The 20,071-nt window shown below is 43.0% G+C and overlaps 1 protein-coding gene across 3 annotated transcripts in view; it reads left to right on the plus strand.

Moving 5' to 3' along the window:
• The window catches only part of TRIM24 (tripartite motif containing 24), a 135,255-nt gene that overhangs the window by 76,810 nt on the left and 38,374 nt on the right, over positions 1 to 20,071 (plus strand). For all 3 annotated transcript variants that reach the window (XM_037879288.2, XM_007072286.4, XM_043541510.1), the window contains 6 exons: positions 3,376 to 3,508; positions 4,563 to 4,679; positions 8,334 to 8,448; positions 9,127 to 9,273; positions 11,642 to 11,759; positions 19,020 to 19,285. In XM_037879288.2, coding sequence (XP_037735216.1) covers positions 3,376 to 3,508; positions 4,563 to 4,679; positions 8,334 to 8,448; positions 9,127 to 9,273; positions 11,642 to 11,759; positions 19,020 to 19,285 — 896 coding nt within the window. The remainder of the gene's footprint in view (positions 1 to 3,375; positions 3,509 to 4,562; positions 4,680 to 8,333; positions 8,449 to 9,126; positions 9,274 to 11,641; positions 11,760 to 19,019; positions 19,286 to 20,071) is intronic.

Raw genomic sequence — 20,071 nt, forward strand, 5'->3', positions numbered from 1 at the left:
CTTTTCCCTCAAGATTATTAGCTAATTTTTCATGATCTCTTCACCTTCATCTCCAGGTGGCAAGAGGAGGGTCTTCAGGTGAATACTCTGAAGAACATGAGGGGGAAAGGAGTCCAGGAGAGCTGGCTGTATTATAAAGAATCCTTATTGAAGTTACAGGAACAAACCGTCCTGATGTGTAGAAAGAATAGTAAATATAGCAGGCGACCAGCTTGGCTTAACAGTGAAATCCTTGCTGATCTTAAACACAAAAAAGAAGCTTACAAGAAGTGGAAGCTTGGACAAATGACCAGGGAAGAGTACAAAACTATTGCTCAGGCATGCAGGAGTGAAATCAGGAGGGCCAAATCACAATTGGAGTTGCAGCTAGCAAGAGATGTTAAGAGTAACAAGAAGGGTTTCTACAGGTATGTTAGCAACAAGAAGGTGGTCAGGGAAAGTGTGGGCCCCCTACTGAATGGGGGAGGCAACCTAGTGACAGAGGATGTGGAAAAAGCTAATGTACTCAATGCTTTTTGTTGTCTCTGTCTTCACTAACAAGGTCAGCTCCCAGACTACTGCACTGGGCAGCACAGTATGGGGAGGAGATGACCAGCCCTCTGTGGAGAAAGAAGTGAATCGGGACTATTTAGAAAAGCTGGATGAGCACGAGTCCATGGGCCCGGATGTACTGCATCCGAAGGTGCTAAAGGAATTGGCGGATGTGATTGCAGAGCCATTGGTCATTATCTTTGAAAACTCATGGCAATCGGAGGAGGTCCTGGATGACTGGAAAAAGGCTAATGTGGTGCCCATCTTTAAAAAAGGGAAGGAGGAGGATCCGGGGAACTACAGGCCAGTCAACCTCACCTCAGTCCCTGGAAAAATCATGGAGCAGGTCCTCAAGGAATCAATTTTGAAGCACTTTGAGGAGAGGAAAGGGATCAGGAACAGTCAGCATGGATTCACCAAGGGCAAGTCGTGCTTGAATAACCTAATTGCCTTCTATGATGAGATAACGACCTCTGTGGATGAGGGGAAAGCAATGGACGTGTTATTACTTGTCTTTACCAAAGCTTTTGATATGGTCTCCCACAGTATTCTTGCCAGCAAGTAAAAGAAGTATGGGCTGGATTAATGGACTATAAGGTGGATAGAAAGCGGGCTAGACTGGGCTCTACGGGTAGTGATCAATGGCTCCATGTCTAGTTGGCAGCTGGTATCAAGTGGAGTGCCCCAAGGGTCGGTCCTGGGGCCGGTTTTGTTCAATATCTTTATTAATGATCTGGAAGATGGCGTGGACTGCACCCTCAGCAAGTCTGCAGATGACATTAAACTGGAGGAGAGGTAGATACACTGGAAGGTAGGGATAGGATACAGTGGGACCTAGACAAATTAGAGGATTGGGCCAAAAGAAATCTGATGAGGTTCAACAAGGACAAGTGCAGAGTCCTGTACTGATTTGAGCCCACCGATCTGGGGCAGGAAGGCCCAAAAGTACCTTCTTAACCTGGGCTGATACCACACATTTTCAAGATTGTCAGACAAGGTCTTCTCATAGACTTTCAGCAGCCACCCTCTCTAACTTGTCTTTTGCCTCTTCTAATTGAAGTCTATGTGAAAAGATGAGGGTTTCTAGACTCTGTAGTGCATTTTCTTTCCCTTAGAGCAGTAATCTTGGTTCCATCATGAGAAAGGTTTGTTCTCCAGGTTCTTTGTGTTAATTAAAAGATCCCATAGATGTTCATCCAATTCTGGAGCTGTCCAGCCTCAATCATCACAGGTGAAAAACTTACTTCAGAATGAGGCTTTAGCGTTTCTAATCTAAGAAATTTCCCTATAAAATGCTTTATGATCCATAGTGTAGGAGCTGATCTGTTTGGGGTCTTTTGACCATTTTTAGCAGCTCAAGCAGAGAGAAGTTACTTCAGGAGCCTGGGTAGGTGGGGAAACCTAGTTTATCTAAACTGCAAAGGACTCCCAAGGGAAGGGTGAAATAAAACAAGGGGTGTTGTGTTCAGGATGTGTGTTTTCTTGATATGTACTCTATTTTATCTATTAAGTAAAGAGCAGTGGTGGTCTAGAGTCTTGTACAAAGTCTGTCTGTGTGAGCAGTGTTACACCTACCACGTGTCCCCATGAGGGTGTAAGCCAGTAGGCTCTCGGTTGGAGTTCTGGAAGAGAGGTACGGGGAAGAGGGATTCTAAGGAGTCAGCATTGGTAATGGGCTAGGCTGTTTGACTGTGGAAGTCTCAGCACAGTTTGCGAGACAGACGGTCTGCATCCTGAGAGTGTGCCTATGGACCCCAAGACAGAGGCAGTGCCTAGACTTCGTTAAAACTTCTGGATGCTCAAAACAGCTAGGGATTCAGCAACTGGATCACCACACAGTGAGTGGCTAAAAGGGGGCACTTGACTGGACTTGTGATGTTCCTATTTTCTGAAAGCAGCATCATGTCAAAGACCCCCCTAGTCCACTGTCCAACTGAAACAATGGACCCTCAATTAAGTGTTACACACTCATACTAAATAACCCTTCAAGTCACCAGGAAAATGTTCTTGTCTTTTTCTAACTCAAATGTTTGTCTTCCTTTTGGCCATCAGAGAATTAGCATATTTTGTGGTTTCTTTGCAACAAATAGTCTTACTTTAAACTTTTTTCAGATAAGGTGGTTGAAAGGCAAGCTCCCCATTTCATTTGTAAGAGAAATTTAACCTTCCATTTAAGCGAGTCAGTTTCCTTGTCCTCTTTGTCCTTAAAGCCTCTCTCATCGTGAAGCTAGAGCTTTTGTAGAATGGTAAAATTCAGCGTGTGGGGGAAGCCCAATGCTTTATTGGTGGTACTTAGTTCTGCACCCCTTTCTTCATCCAGGTGGATTAAGGCCACTATCTTCCAAGCTTCTAATCAAGATCTTCCTGAAATATAAGTGTTCACTAGGGATACAACTACTTCATGGACAGAACTTGCAGGGTAGCTACTCAAGGGTCCCATTCACAAGACAAAGCAGACATGCTTTATGTTCAAAGGCAGCACCGGATGAACAGAATCCAAGGCTTTCATGGATGTTCTCCCATGAAAACACTTGATACAACAAAGCCAAAGTATAAATTTTCAACCTGTTTGGCTTGAAATGTCATCGCTTTAGCACCTCATATGTTTATACTCCAACTGTTGGATGGGAGTGCTACTGCACTGGAGGGGGAGAAGATCTCTTGTCTGCCTCCAAGACTTGAAGAAAGCAGAAAAGTCCAACAGTTCCAAGATGGAACAATGGATTCCTGTTCAAAGAAGACAGAATGGAGACATGGAAACTAACCAACTTCTCATTCTAACCCAAGCCAATAAAGATTGTTTTAACTTGCTAATAGAAATTTTAATCCTCCTTTTTTCTACAGAGGCAGTTGGTGTGAACAGTCAGCGGCCTGTTTTCTGCCCTTACCACAAAAAGGAACAGTTGAAGCTCTATTGCGAGACCTGTGACAAACTTACATGCCGGGATTGCCAGTTACTGGAACACAAAGAGCACAGGTACCAAAGTAAATTACGTATTTTTATACAACTAGTAGCTGATGCCTTATGAAAGATGTTGAACGAATTCTGAATTGGTTGCAGTACTAGCCTCGGTTATATTGTTGAGCAGGGCTCCTGCTAAAATGCAAAATTATTTTTTAACAAAAAGACCCATGAAGTAACTGAAGTTAACTGACTGAAAGGTCTTGCTAAAGAAAGTCTTTGGTAAAGTTGAAAATAGAATCTTGATCTTCCAGCTTCTAACCCTGTGTGGGCCTTTCGTTATTGGCAGTTGAATTGCAGTAGACTCTCTGAGTTACAAACGCCTTGGGAATGGAGGTTGTTCGTAACTCTGAACAAAACATTACGGTGGTTCTTTCAAAAGTTTACAACTGAACATTGACTTAATACAGCTTTGAAACTTTACTGTGCAGAAGAAAAATGCTGTTTTCCCTTTTTTTTTTTTTTACTGGTTTACGTTTAACACAGTACTGTACTGTATTTGCTTTTTTTTTTTTTTTTTTTTTTTTGGTCTCTGCTGTTGCATACTTCTGGTTCCAAATGAGGGGTGTGATTGACTCATCAGTTTGTAACTCTGGTGTTCATATCTCTGAGGTTCTACTGTAGATGGAAATCTTTGCTATGCAGTTGTTCAAAGAGAGAGCCCTTAAAAGCACCGGGGCTATATTATGTAACTATATAGTCAAACATAATTCTCAGTCTGCTGTTGAACAGGATGGTTGTTTAAGAGGACCTGACCAAACCTTTCATAAAGGGGAAATGTTCATTTCTCTCTGAAAAGTATTTATCAGAGGAAATCTAAAATGTCACTTTAATGGCTCTCACAAAAACTAATACTCTTAATTTCTATGAAGAAAATAATTACACAAGAAAAATACTTCAAAATCAGGCATATTTGCCTTTTATGGGCTTCCTGGTATTAAACTTGGTCTTTTAGCAGTGTTTTTAGCTGGAGTGATGATTTTGTTGGAGTGCAGTCTATTTTTTAGTAAGTGTAGTTCAAACCTCTTTCTCATGTTTAAATAGTTCATTAAGTCACTGATTATTGCAGGTACCAGTTTATAGAAGAAGCTTTTCAGAACCAGAAAGTGATCATTGATACACTAATCACCAAGCTAATGGAGAAGACTAAATACATAAAATATACAGGGAAGCAGATCCAAAACAGGTCTGTATCATGTTGCTAAATAATATTGACACACACTGAACATAAGAATGTTACCTAACTCACTAAGGCTTTCAAATTAAAGTATTCCTAAATGGATTTTGTACATAATCTCTGCATTGTTTGATACTTCCAAAAGGAAATAATTTCCAAAATGTTTTCAGTAGTGAAATATGAAATTCTTAGGTTTTCAGTTGGTTGTGGTAATCCTTGTGTATTTGTTAACTTAAACTTGATGTTGGTTACATAACTGTTCTCTTAGCCTGTAAACTTCCAGGACAACAGGAGGGCAAGCTCAGCCAATTAGGCTGCTAGGAGATTTTTAGAAGGTAATTGCAGTATCTCTTCGCCACCCATCCTCCTTTTTAGTTTCTCATGATATGTATCTCTCCTATAAATGAGATGTTATGGCTCAGGTTTTTGTAAATAAATGCTTGTGACCTATTTACTTGAAGATCATTTGTGGAATAACAATGTGATCAGGGTTCATACCTGACACTTGCAAGCCAAAGGCATAACCACAGTTGCAACACTACATAGAATCATAGAATATCAGGGTTGGAAGGGACTTCAGGAGGTCATCTAGTCCAACCCCCTGCTCAAAGCAGGACCAATTTCCAACTAAATCATCCCAGCCAGGGCTTTGTCAAGCCTAACCTTAAAAACCTCTAAGGAAGGAGATCCCACCACCTCCCTAGGTAACCCATTCTAGTGCTTCACGACCCTCCTAGTGAAAAAGTTTTTCCTAATAGGCAACCTAAACCTACCCCACTGCAACTTGAGACCATTACTCCTCGTTCTGTCATCTGCTACCACTGAGAACAGTCTAGACCCATCCTCTTTGGGAACCCCCTTTCAGGTAGTTGAAAGCAACTATCAAATCCCCCCTCATTCTTCTCTTCCGCAGACTAAACAATCCCAGTTCCCTCAGCCTCTCCTCATAAGTCATGTGTTCCAGTCCCCTAATCGTTTTTGTTGCCCTCAACTGGACTCTTTCCAATTTTCCCACATTCTTCTTGTAGTGTGGGGCCCAAAACTGGACACAGTACTCCAGATGAGGCCTCACCAATGCCGAATAGAGGGGAACGATCACGTCCCTCGATCTGCTGGCAATGTCCCTACTTATACAGCCCAAAATGCCGTTAGCCTTCTTGGCAACGAGGGCACGCTGTTGACTCATATCCAGCTTCTCGTCCACTGTAACCCCTAGGTCCTTTTCTGCAGAACTGCTGCCTAGCCATTCGGTCCCTAGTCTGTAGCGGTGCATGGGATTCTTCCGTCCCAAGTGCAGGACTCTGCACTTGTCCTTGTTGAACTTCATCAGATTTCTTTTGGCCCAATCCTCTAATTTGTCTAGGTCCCACTGTATCCTATCCCTACCCTCCAGCGTATCTACCTCTCCTCCAGTTTAATGTCATCTGCAAACTTGCTGAGGGTGCAGTCCACGCCATCTTCCAGATCATTAATAAAGATATTGAACAAAACCGGCCCCAGGACCGACCCTTGGGGCACTCCACTTGATACCAGCTGCCAACTAGACATGGAGCCATTGATCACTACCCGTAGAGCCCAGTCTAGCCCGCTTTCTATCCACCTTGTAGTCCATTAATCCAGCCCATACTTTTACTTGCTGGCAAGAATACTGTGGGAGACCATATCAAAAGCTTTGATAAAGTCAAGGAATAACACGTCCACTGCTTTCCCCTCATCCACAGAGATTATCTGATCATAGAAGGCAATTAGGTTATTCAGGCACGACTTGTCCTTGGTGAATCCATGCTGACTGTTCCTGATCTCTTTCCTCTCCTCAAAGTGCTTCAAAATTGATTCCTTGAGGACTTGCTTCATGATTTTTCCAGGGACTGAGGTGAGGTTGACTGGCCTGTAGTTCCCCGGATCCTCCTCCTTCCCTTTTTTAAAGATGGGCACCACATTAGCCTTTTTCCAGTCATCCAGGACCTCCTCCGATTGCCATGAGTTTTCAAAGATAATGACCAATGGCTCTGCAATCACATTCACCAACTCCTTTAGCACTCTCGGATGCAGTGGACTCATGGACTCGTGCTTATCCAACTTTTCTAAATAGTCCCGATTCACTTCTTTCTCCACAGGGGGCTGGTCACCTCCTCCCCATACTGTGCTGCCCAGTGCAGTAGTCTGGGAGCTGACCTTGTTAGTGAAGACTGAGACGACAAAAAGCATTGAGTACATTAGCTTTTTCCACATCCTCTGTCACTAGGTTGCCTCCCCCATTCAGTAAGGGGCCCACACTTTCCCTGACCACCTTCTTGTTGCTAACATACCTGTAGAAACCCTTCTTGTTATTCTTAACATCCCTTGCTAGCTGCAACTCCACTTGTGATTTGGCCTTCCTGATTTTACTCCTGCATGCCTGAGCAATAGTTTTATACTCTTCCCTGATCATTTGTCCAAGCTTCCACTTCTTGTAAGCTTCCTTTTTGTGTTTAAGATCAGCAAGGATTTCACTGTTAAGCCAAGCTGGTCACCTGCTATATTTACTATGCTTTCTACACATTGGGATGGTTTGTTCCTGCAACCTCAATAAGGATTCTTTAAAATACAGCCAGCTCTCCTGGACTCCTTTCCCCCTCATGTTGTTCTCCCAGGGTCTCTCAAAGTGGGTCCTAGCTAGTACCTCCACAGCGCTATTCAGATGCAATACTCTGATAATGTAAGTCCAGTCTTCCCCGTAGGTTTAGCTGTTGGGACATGGAGAAGCTTTACTTTTTATGCTTGTTCTCTCCCGCTTCTCTCTCATCACTTCTTGGATGCTGGATGCAAATCACTGTCTCCCTCCCTCCCTCCCACCCCTTGCTCCTGGATGTCAGGAGAAAAGTAATATAATACTCTTCTCCTCCCACATGGAATCCAAGTGCCTTTCTCTCCTTCCTAACTTCTTCTGCCTGGTGTTTTTAAGCACCTGTACCAGGTGCTCAGCACTGCCTGATACCCATGCAAAGGTAGTGAAAAGTGTTCCCTGCTCTATCTCATTCACTGCACCAAAGAGAGGGTAGAATGAGCAGCATATTGATTGAGTCAGCAGTGTAGTAGCAATATTCACATCACTAGATAGGGCTGCAAGCCGTGCTGAAGCAGTAATGTGTCTCACCATTGGCAAGTGTATTGTTTCAAGCTGTGCATTAAAAACAACAAACACAAATGCAAAGGCCGCCACTACATTGCTGGATATCTTATTTCTGGAGAAACTTTCTATATTGGAAAAAAATGAGATCCTGAATTCCTGTGATGTATGGAAACTTTTGTATTCCCTGCAAGAAAGGCTTAGGAGACTATTAAAATCAAGACTCTTTCAACCATTCATTTTTTATCAATAAAACTCCCTTGCTTAAATAAGTGTCCTATTTTTCTAGTCCATATAATTAGAATTTCTCAGACTTGCACCAAGGTCAGATGCATTCCTAAATCTGTGTTTTATTTATTTATTTTTTTAAACTAACTCAGCCTGATAATTTTCCTGGCTAATGGTAACATCTGATTCCATATATACTACTGGATGCACGTGAGCATTCTGTGTACAAAGAATTCATTTCCTTTGTTGAGTCGGGATGAGCTTTTGTGTTGGTTTCTTAAGGACACTGTGCTAAACAATTCTAAATATTTATTCTTTACTTACAGAATCCTTGAAGCGAATCAGAATCAAAAGCAGGTGGAACAGGACATTAAAGTTGCCATATTTACACTGATGGTAGAAATAAATAAAAAGGGGAAAGCTTTGCTGCATCAGTTAGAGGTAAATTCACTTTTAAGATTATAAGTAACAGTCATCTTGTAAGTGCTTTTACAGAGGCTTTAAATGATCCATCAAAATTCAAACACAGCAAAAACTATCTTTCAGCATGAGTTACATGTTGGTACCCCTTAATGAGAACGTTTCAAATAAGGCCAAGCAGAGAAATATTTCATACAGTAGCAATTTACTTTGCCAGTAACTCTGAATTCCTGTTTGCATTTAGTTTTCATGAATCAGGACTGCCCTCCCTCATAACCAAGCAAAAGAAGCTGGGCTGTGCAGTGAAGTCACAGATCTATGTCTGATGCAGGAAAACGGAGGTTGAGATGCCACAAATTCAGCTGTCCAACTTCATTATAATAACAAGTGGGAGAGGATAGACTGTGAGGGAAACCTATTTAAACACTACTATAGAGTAAAAACCCATAGAAACTTTTCTGTCCCTAAGGAAAGAAGATGGGAATCTGAATACACCCAGTGGGCTGATTTCTTGAGTAAGAGTGTACCAATTTTAGTGACTTTTTAGAGTATATAATCACTCTTTAAATCTCTTCTGACAAATGAGGTGAAATCATTTGATATTTTTGAGGAGTATCATGTTTATGGATTAGCAAATGAGAGCTAATACATTTCTGCTGTAAATTGAAAATTTCACTGGAAGTGCTTTACCCCTTTCAGAGTCTGTCAAAAGACCATCGGATGAAGCTTCTGCAGCAACAACAGGAGGTGGCAGGTCTTTCTAAGCAGCTGGAACATGTCATGAATTTTTCCAAGTGGGCAGTTTCCAGTGGCAGCAGCACAGCGTTATTGTACAGCAAACGCCTGGTAAGGCTTGGAAAGACAGTATTCCTTAGTTGCTAAGGGGCCATAGTTAAGTCAAACAAGTGAATTTTCTGCGTCTTAAGTAAAGTCAAGGAATTAATCTTGTTGATTACTTCAGTATATTTCAGCACAAGTGTGTAATATACATTTTTTCCTACAACAGCACAAGTTGAGGAGGATGTTAAAACTTTGACTTCTGATCCCTCCTGGATATTCCTGAAAATTTGAATTGTTACAGGTTGTCCACTGAGATAGGGATTGTCACGCTTCTGTGGAAGTGTATGAATCACTACTGTTAACCTTTTTAGGATGAAGCATGTCTCTATGTATACATGCTCATACTATTAACACAGTTTTTAGCTCAAGGATGAGGTGATCCAAACATAATGGATAATGTAGATATAGCTTTTTAATGTAAAATGAACATGTTGGCTCCCCACAGTCAGTATAACCTTCCATTGAAAGGTTAAGACCTTGTCTTCAGACTTTCAAGTCTGCATAATGTACCTGATGCTATAGGTTGATATATACTAAAGCCAAACTTTTTAATTTTAAAAGAGAAACCAAGGCCTAAAGATACAAAGGTCCTGCTCCATTACAAGTACAATTGTAATTAAAATAAAAATAAAAATTAGAAATGTGGGCATTTACACAACTGCAGATAAATGGAATTGTGTTATATTCACACACTGTCTTTTCTGTTATCACAATTGTTTGCTCATCCACACCTACCAGGTTTCCTAACCATGATTGTATCAGTGCATTCTGGTCAACTATCCCATCATGCCTTAGCAAGACACAGAGGGAGACTTTCAAAGCACAAAGGGAGTTAAGTGCCCAGCTCCTGCCAAAGGCAAAGACATTTGGAAGTTGGATGCCTGACTGTTTTGTGCCCTTTGAAATCTCCTCCAGAGGACATACACCTGTACAGAGGAACATGTGAGGCTGTGCACTGTGGGATATCCTGCCACAGAGAGCTGGGAAGGAGCATAACCTAGGCAACTAAATTACACAGATTACTGCTAGGAAGCCCTATCCACACTGCAGAAAAAGAAACGGGCTGAGCAGGTTGCAGGAAGACTCCATATGCCAACCTAGACTTCTGGCATGAAGAAAACACTGTTAGCTATTGTGAATAATTGTAGTAGCTAACAGTTTTAGTCATGTAATGAATAGATAAAAACCATATGTAGAGCCTGGTATGCCATAGGCAGTTTAAAAGCTCTCAGGTGAAATATGAACTAAAATTGAAGCAATCCTGTGATGTTAAGTACCCCAGCTACTGCTCGTGTCCACAGGAATCCTGCATTCAAAGTGGTAGTGATTACAGCTTTAAACATTCCCACATCCCCTTTTAAAATATATATTTTGTCACGCATTTTCACACTGGTTAGGTATTCTAGAACTGACGTACCTAAAGTTTAGGAAACTACAAGTAAATAAGGAACTCTATGAAAATATTTATATAGGGGGTAATTCATGTCAGTACAAGTAGGGAAGTTAAATTAACCAAATGGTATGAGATTAAGAGGCATCTTCAGTAGAAATTTTTTTTTTTTTTTTTTTTTTTTTTTTTGAGGAAGGTTTTGAGAGGAATTGGGATTAGGAGAAATCCAGAAAGAATAGGTGTGTTGAGTTGGCTAGCTTTTGCCTGTCTGAAGTTGTCTGTATTATGTTATAATTAGTACTTGGATTGATACGTCAGCCCTTGTGTTTTCTTGGGCCTTTTTTCCCCAGTTTTTTCCTTCCTAATAAAACCCGAATCTTTAATTGTCTGACCTGAAGTATTCTACTCTTCATAATATTTTTCTCTCCAATTGTAAACATAATCTAATTGTTGAAACTAAGGGCTTAGAAAAGCTCTTAGATATTAGAACATTTCAGAGAATTCTTATACATTAATTCATTTCATTATTGGGGGGAGGGAGGACAGAAATTTTTATTCTGAGATAACATCCTTTCTAATGAGAATAGTAAGATCTGACAGATGTGAGAATAGAGGACTTTCAGACCAGGAATGATCACATAAAGAACAGAAAGTTTATTTGCAAATATATTGGGTCATTACATTGTCATCTAAGGATGACTACATATCTCTACAGTTGGAAAAACTTAATTTCTTTATACTGTAGTTAATCAGTGTGGAAAATTTCTTTATTTGTGTGGGTGGGGAGGGGAAAGTGGGAAGTTGAAAATCTTCACTTTTAGTTGGTTGCACAAACCTCTGTTCTTTTCACCCCAATTTAAGGCATTTTTCTCAGATAATAAACATTAAACCCTGCTGTTGTCTTGTGGGAAAACAGTACAAGTTAATCAGGGTTTTTTCCTATTAAAAAAAATTTGTTTTGTACAAGGTGTTTTCCTGTTCTAGATTACATATCGTCTACGGTATCTCCTTCGAGCAAGGTGTGATGCTTCACCAGTGACTAACACCACTGTCCAGTTTCACTGTGATCCTAGCTTCTGGGCTCAAAATATTTTCAATCTAGGTATGATGTGGCTCCTGCTTGTTTTATCAACTTCTTTAGAAACTGGTGGTATCACTAAAAATAGTTTTGTCAACTGAACAGCCTTTCAGATATATAATTGAGTGTATTTCTCATATGTTCTTTGATATCTTCTACTGGTGGACAGAAATTACTCTAAAGTGCGTGTCTGATCTGACTCCATATTGGATGCTTTTCCAGGTAGTAAGGCTAGATAGGCAGTGCCTAACTAGTTTTAGCTGACTGAGCTGAGGGATAAGAACTGAGGTTTGGAGATGAGAAGGAAAAAAGGGGGCGGGGGAACTACAATGGAAATGCATCAGGTACAGAAAGCAGTCTTTTGAGTAATAGTTTTCAGTTGGGGTTGGGTGCTTTTTTCCTAGCTCTATAGATTTTGCTTGTTGTCCTTCCTGGCATACTGTTAACAGATGTGAGCTCATAGAGCAAGCAAAGATTGACCATCCCCACTGTACCATGCCCTCTAGGCAGGCTGGATTCCTACCGTCAGACTGGTATTTGCATTTTCTCTTCTATCTGCCGGTGGCTAGGTTTCTGCTTGTACATCCTGTGGTAGGGAGCTTTGTGAATAGCCTGTTCAATATGATTGACTAAGTATACGTATTCAGTCTAATGAAGACATGCAGCATAGGAACTGCCCTGCTAGGAGCAGGAATTAGAGTCTAGAAAGACTCTGTCTCGATGAATTTGATTGTCATGCCTCCCTTGTTTTCAATATCTGTAGGGGTTTTTTGTCAGTGTCTTCATCTTTCTGTTGGAACATGGTTTTGGATGTACCTGTCAGGCATTTTGGCCTTTGGTCAAAAAGTGCAACCAGCTTTGCATTATAACTAGGGCCCTACCAATTTCACGGCTGTGGAATCAGCCCTTCCCTATGAAATCTGATCTCCCCTGCTGCTGGGATCCCAGGGGCTCCTAGCTGCCAGTCCAGACATGCTGGGGAGGGACAGGAGTTGTCCTTCCCCTGCGTGGCTGCTCTTGGTGGGAAGATCAAACTCCCCTCCAGAGGCAGCACACAAATGAGTGTGGTACACCCTCACTTCTGTGTTGCAGCAGCCCGGAAGCTGGGCTCCTGACTTGTCTCTCTCCCCCCCCACCTCCAAGCTCGGGGCTTCCTCCCACAGCTGCTCCTGCCGGGCTAGGGGCTTCTGCTCTTGGAGGCTGCAGCCAGGGCAGCCTGGGGTCTGGGCTTCTGCCCCCCATCTCGTGATTCCTTCCGCAGCTCGGGCCATTCTCCCCCGACGGTTCCTGGGGCTGGGGGATTCCGCTCCTGCTGGCTGCAGCCGGGGCAGCCCGGGCTCAAATTGACTTGGAGCCCCCTGCCTTAATCTGTCACTGGCCTGGACTAGCAGCTAGGAGCCCCCTGCTGGGGTGCTCCTAGTAGCATGGGGGAGAGCCTATTCACTTCAGAGAACCTCCTCTTAACTGCAGGAAGCTCGGAGGCTGCTGTCTTGGCAGCACAGAAGTGAGGGTGGCAATTTTGGGATCTCTCCCCTCCCCCGCACAATAATTTTGCAATCCCCCATGATACCATTTTGGGCCAAGACCCCCACCCTTACAACACCCTGAAATTTCAGATGTAAACATCTGAAATTGTGAAATTGACCAATTTTAAAACCCTCTGGCCATGAAATTGACAAGAATGGACTGTGAATTTGGTAGGGCCCTAATTTTAACAAAAAGGTGGGGAAATGTTGTCATAAGAGTGCTGTCATGACAAGATCCTTTCTCACAGGTACTGGATAACTACTCGATTTGTTTTCAGGTGATTGCATATGTCCATTCCACTTCAGGTATGTGAGCGCCCAGTAAACTAGCATCTGGGATTTTTCCCTTAGTGGTACCTGTTGGGGTAGTGAATGCACTTTCTGTTGTCTCATCCTGCTGTGCGATGATGTGAAGGGCAGAGCTGTCCCTTACCTCTCTCATTCCTTCTTAATGCTGTGATGGTTATCGGAGCACATTATCTTGTTGCTGCAAGTGTTTCCCTTTCTTAGTCTTGTATATAGTGGGTACTTATTTAATGGTTTGCCTTAGCAGAATTTTTTGCTATTAAGTTTCCTTGTCCTGGGATACTTATTAATATGCTCTTCGGTTCCCACCGCTGGGGTATTGCCTCGGTCGTTGGGCTTCAGCCTTTCGATGAATGCAAGAAATCAGTGCCAGGCAGTGACTCTCTCACTCCACGTGCCGCACATCAGAGACTGGTGCTGAATCTGCAGGGACTTTAAGCCTGGAATTAAGAAGTACAGGGCGATCAGACTAAAGCACCTTATGGAGGCAGCCCTCCACCCACCTTGGGAGTGTCCCCATTCAGAGCATGCACCAAGCGAGTCTCCTTCAGTTAGGAGCGGTTGCCTGTCTTAGAGTCTCAACGCAGATCTTCTCTGGTACTGAAGAGGAGGCACCGTAAGCTGGCATCGAGGGACTCATCAGTGCCAGAGACCTTAATCTCCTGGGCGAAGTCCAGCAAACAAGCTGGGAAGGAGGGTAGAGGGGCAAATAGCACATCAGTCAGGGTCGTTGACTGGTGCTGATTGTAGCCTTGTTGAGACTGACATCTAAGGTGACACCATCTTTGACTCAGCAGTATCAAGAGACTGTCCCAATGCCAACAATACCTCAGGTATATGCTGTGGCACACGATCTGCTGAGTCTCTTGGTACCAGTGTCACCGGCAGTTTAGGAAACATCTCAACAGAACCTTCTAAAAAGTGTGACTTCCTCCCTAGACATACAGGTGGAAGTAGTTCAGGAGAGCTCATACAGATTGGTTGATATCGTGGGATCTGTGGGGCCTTCTGAAGTGGCAGTTTGCATAAACGAGGCTATTCTGGAGTTCACTAAAGTGTTGTGACAAACTCCATCTTCCATGCCTCCTACAGCTAAAAGGATGGAGCAGAGGGATTATGTGCCCTCATAGAGGTTTGTGCATTTTTATGTCTCTCCATCCCTGGAATCTTTGCTGGCTTCAGTTTCTAATGAGAGCGCGCAAACAAGGTCAGCAGGCATCTACTTGAAAATGAAAAGTTGCAAAAGGGCTTGATCTTTTTATGGAAAAAATATATTTGACAGCAGGATAGCGCCTCAGGATTGCTAATCAGCATGTATTGCTGGGATGTTATAACTTCTCCTTCTGGGACAATATTTTAAAATTCATGGACAAGTTGCAGGGTGAGACCAGGCAAGAGTTTCTCACTATGGTTAGTGCGGGAAAGATGATAGCCAAGACCTCGCTTCAGGCTGCATTGGATGCAGTGGATTTTGATGACAGAGCCAGGGCATCGGCTGTTACGATGAGTACGTGTTTGTGGCTCCAGGCATCAGGTCCTCCTCAAAAGGGCCAAAAAACCATTCAAGATCTCCCCTTTGAGGAACTATAACTATTTGCGTAGCAGATCGATGACAGGCTTCATAGCCTGAAACAGACTCTTGGGCTATGCACAGGTCTTTGGATATTTACACTCTTCTACCAAAGAAGCAGTGGTTCTGTCCACAGTAGCCTCATCATTACGCTTTCTGTATACCTCACCATCAGGACCTGGCTTACAAAGAAAGGGAGAAGTTACAGGAGAATACCTCCGCCTTCTCTTTTTTGGGGTCTGCTATAGATTCGTCCAGACAGCATAAGAATACCATGCAGTCAGTTTGACGTTCTGGTTGAGGACAGCTTACCAGTTTACCAGCTTCTCCTATCCCTGTTTTCTTCCAACAGACTATCCCACTTCCTAAGTGCTTGGACCCATATCTCTACAGATAAATGGGTTTTACGCATGATGGAATTGTGATACACTCTTCAGTTTATTGCTGCCGCCCCACCACCTCTGTCCCCCATCCCCTTTCAGGGACCACTCCCACAAAGGTCATCTTTCAGAGGTACAGTCTCTCCTCCTGTTGGGAGCCATAAAAGAATTTCCTCTTCTTCAGAGAGGTAAAGGGGTTTTATTCTCGCCACTTCCTAATCCTAAAAGCAAAAGGAGGTCTCAGAACCATACTAGACATGCTGGAGCTCAATATTTATCTAAAGAAAATAAAGTTTTCCGTGGTCACTCTGGCTTCCGTTATGCCCTCCCTGGATCCTGGCAACTGATATGGTGCGCTCACCTTTAAAGGACACACGTTTCCATGTCCCAATACATCAAAGCCACAATAAATTCCTCAGATTTACGGTTAGCCAATCCCACTGTGAGGCTACATGTCAGGACTGCAAACTGTCTGTCTGTGACCCCACGCGTTTTTACAAAGTGGATGGCAGTGGTGGCAGCGTTTCTGAGGAAATCAGAAGTTCAAGTGTTTCTATACCTGGATGAGTGGTGGGTGAGAGGCCACACCAAGAGCCAGGTAATATCTAGCATGACCATGATCCAAACCACCTTCAGCACAGTAGGATTACTGATCAAAGAGGAAAAGATAGTCCTCTCACCTGTTCAGAGGATAGAGTTTATAGGAACAGTCTTAGATTCTATGGAAAACAGGGTGTTCCTCATGCAAACAAGATTCCAGACCATGCTGGCCGTTTTGTTAGACGTGAAGGCCTATCCTACCACAACACTTCAGAATTGCCTCAGCCTTCTGGGGTATACGGCCTCATGTATTTACATGGTTCAGTTGGCCAGGCTTCATCTCAGGAAGCTGCAGAGCTGTCTGAGCTTGATGTACTCTCCAATTCGTCATCCAGTGAGCATGGTGGTTTGAATGACCACATGGATCTTAGCCTCTTTGGACTGATGCATAGACTCATCCTGTGTGTGTGCGCGCGCGCTTATTCCTTTTGTTCCCCCACAACCTACTTTGACTTTGGTTATGGACACTTCCGCCCTAGGTTGTGACAGTCCACTTGGGTTCTCTGAAGACTCAAGGGCTATGGCCTGGCCAGGATTAGTTCACTTCATAAATGTAAAAGTTGAGCCATTCATCTAGCTTACCACACCCGGATGGTGTTTAAAAATCAAACTGGACCATGCTCGAGTGAAACTCACAGCATTGATGTGGCCTGCTCAGTCTTGGTTTTTCCACTCTGCTGAGCATCTCAAGCAGGTCTCCATTGACACTATCACCAGACCTAGACTTGATTTCACCAGGCCATGGTTGTCTCCTTCATCCCAATGTGGAAATCCTTCACCTTACAGCCTGGATGCTCCCTGGTTAACCCCTCAAGAGGAGATCTGTTCAAAGGAAGTACAAAACATCTTCTTGAATAGTAGAAAGCCTTCTACTAAGTAGGCTTATCTATTGAAATGCAAGAGATTCTCCATTTGGTCTCAGCAAAAAGGGGTTTCCCCTGTCTGGGCTCCAATACAACATACACCAGACTGTTTGTTATATCTAAAACAACAAGGTCTTGCTGTTAGTTCCGTTAAGGTTCACCTAGCAGCTATCTTGGCTTTCCGCCATCTGACTAGTAATCACTCTTTTCTCTAACCTCATGTCAGTCAGGCTTTCAAAGAGTCTGGAAAGGTTATATACCCAAGGTAAGGATTCTGTTCCTCCTTGGGACTTAAACCTAGTGTTTAGCAAAACTAATTGGTCCTCCCTTTGAACCTCTGGCTACCTGTTTGTTGCTCCATCTCTCAGTGAAGGTCGCCTTTTTGGTGGTACTTGCCTCATTGAGGTAACTGGCGAGTAGGTGAACTGAGAGTTCTAGTATTTGATCCACTGCATACAGTCCTCTACAAGGAGAAGATAGACCTATGCCCTCATCCGAAGTGGTTTCTCTCATCCATATCTGTCACTTAGCAGTTTACCAACTTTCTTTCCTAAGCTTCATGCTAAGGATGAGGAGAGGCTCTACCTATTGGATGTTAGGAGAGTATTAGCATTCTACTTGGACAGAACTAAATTGTTTAGGTTGTCCTCACAGCTGTTCGTGGCAGTCATGGGTCTTCTAGTCTCATTTCAGAATCTTGTCATGGATTTCCTCCTGTGTACATTTGTGGGGTGTCCTGGCCACTGTAACTCTGCCAGATAGGGTGCTGGCACGTTCAACGAGATCCCATGTGGCCTCTGCAGCATTTCTATCTCACATGCCTATACTGGACAATTGTAGCGCTGCAGCTTGGTCATCAGTACATACTTCTGCTTCTCATTACGCCATTTCCCAACAGTCTAGAGATGATGCCAGATTTGGACGTGTCCTACAATAATTCAAGTAGACTCCAGTGCATCTCCAGATTGAACTGCTTGTCACCTGAAGTGGAATAGACACATGTAATCACCCAAAGAAAACAGTTATTAACCTGTTCTGTAATTGTTCGAGATTTGTTGGACATGTCCATTCCATGACTCAGGGGTCAACAGAACAGTGGCTCCACCCTTTATATCGTTGCGCAGCTAATGCACTGGACACCCATCCACCCGAAGTGGAATGGGTGTGTGCAACACATTTTGAAGAACAGTCATTACAGAACAAGTTAATAACTGTTTATTGTCTTTGGGAAAGAGATCACACGAGGTGTATTTGTATTTTTCCTCAGGGGTGAACCCTCCAGCCATGTGAGTAATGTGTGTGTGAATAAGTATAAAAGAAGCTGTTTTTCTTTATTTCCAGGTAACCTTTCTTTCCTTCCTTCTGATATGCCTTTGAATTGTTGGGTTCTGCTCCCTTGAAGTCTGAGATACTGAAATGGGAACAGGAATTCCATGTAGGAGCCTGTGTGTTTCAGGCTATTAAAATGGTTTCATGAATAATAATTTAGCACTGGCCTCTTTTGGTGTGTCTCCATGGTTTATTACACAGTTTCAGAAATTGAAGCCACCAGGGGTTAAAGCTTCAGAGTCAAGGTTGATCGAGAACTTTTTTCCCCATAGACCATGTCTTGTAAGAGTTCTTGTATATTGAAGAATCTCAGGTCTGAAGTTGTGTTAGCTGGAATACTAGCTAGACTCTTTACTGGCAGTGTGATAATATCTGAAGGCTAACTGGGTGTTACTAAACAACTTAGTGATTGGGTGCTGTTTAGAATATATCTAAGAAAATGAAATAACAGCATTATCAAGTATCTCATTTCAAGTTAAATAACCCATAGTTTTCAGTGTAATGGAAGGGCCCTCTTTGTTATCGATGGCACAGTAATGCACACAGTTCTGCAGCCACTGATACAGATTTTGGAAAGAATTGTTTACCCATCCTTTAAACTGCAATTAGGAATGGTGACCTGATGGCATAAAAAGAGGGAAATTATGAGAACCTGCGTATCTCCCAAGTGTAAGGTGAACATTAAAACATATATTTTTATTTTTTACCAGGTTCTCTGGTAATTGAAGATAAAGAAACCCCACTACACATGCCCAAGAGCCCTGTGATGGAACCAAATTTACAGCCACAAAGTGGCTTACCTTCAAACCAACTGTCTAAGTTCCCAACACAGATCAGTTTAGCTCAACTACGACTCCAGCACATGCAGCAGCAGGTGATGGCTCAGAGGCAGCAGGCTCAACGCAGGGTAGGCCCAATGGGTCTACCGAACCCAAGAATTCCAGGGCCCATGCAGCACACTCCTACTTCTCATCAGGTAAACTATCATTGTTCCAGAGAGAAGACATGTCTGATCGTACTTGTTCTAATAGAATGATAACAGGGTAACTTCTAGTGACATTTCATTGGCGCAGCAGTCTTTAGCACATATAGTTATAATGAAGCCCATATTGTATGTATTTACAGCATTTTTTTTCAAGATCTCAATGCCCATATCTCTAGAACTTCCAGATAATCTCTAAGCATTGTAAAGAACTCTTATTCTTTGAGTGATGGCCCCTTTTGTATTCCACTGTGGATTACACATGCTCCTGGACCAAGAGAATTTGAAAGCAGTGTCCATTGGTCTGCACATGCACCCTGGCTCGCCTTGTCTCTCCAAGGGGATAAAGGATGGGGCGGCCAACTGCCTCTCAAGTTCCTTCTCACCGCTGCGTGGTCCGAACAGAACCTTTAAGTTTCCACAGCTTCAGCTTAGTTCTACAAAATAAAAATCATCAGTTTGTAAATAGTGTTAACAGTTTTAATAGTTTTTACTGTTTAGCATTAAATTAGTCTAAAAACCCTGGGACACCGCTATGCCCAGGACTCCAGGCTTCAAACTCTGTGCTTCCTGCCATGATCCTTCTCAGTCAGCGGCAACCACCAGTGCTGCCTATACTGCCTTGGGGCAGCTCACTGCACCTCGCCGCGATGTATTGGCTGATCATTCCTCAGCCGTATCCAAGAAGGACAGGAACTTTAACTCCGCAAATACCTCATGGAGAAGGCCATGACTATCAGACCCAGACTAGGGAACTCCCCTCATACGAAAGCCTGACTC

This window comes from Chelonia mydas, chromosome 1 (genome assembly GCF_015237465.2).
Source record: "Chelonia mydas isolate rCheMyd1 chromosome 1, rCheMyd1.pri.v2, whole genome shotgun sequence".
NCBI classification, from domain to species: Eukaryota; Metazoa; Chordata; order Testudines; family Cheloniidae; genus Chelonia; species Chelonia mydas.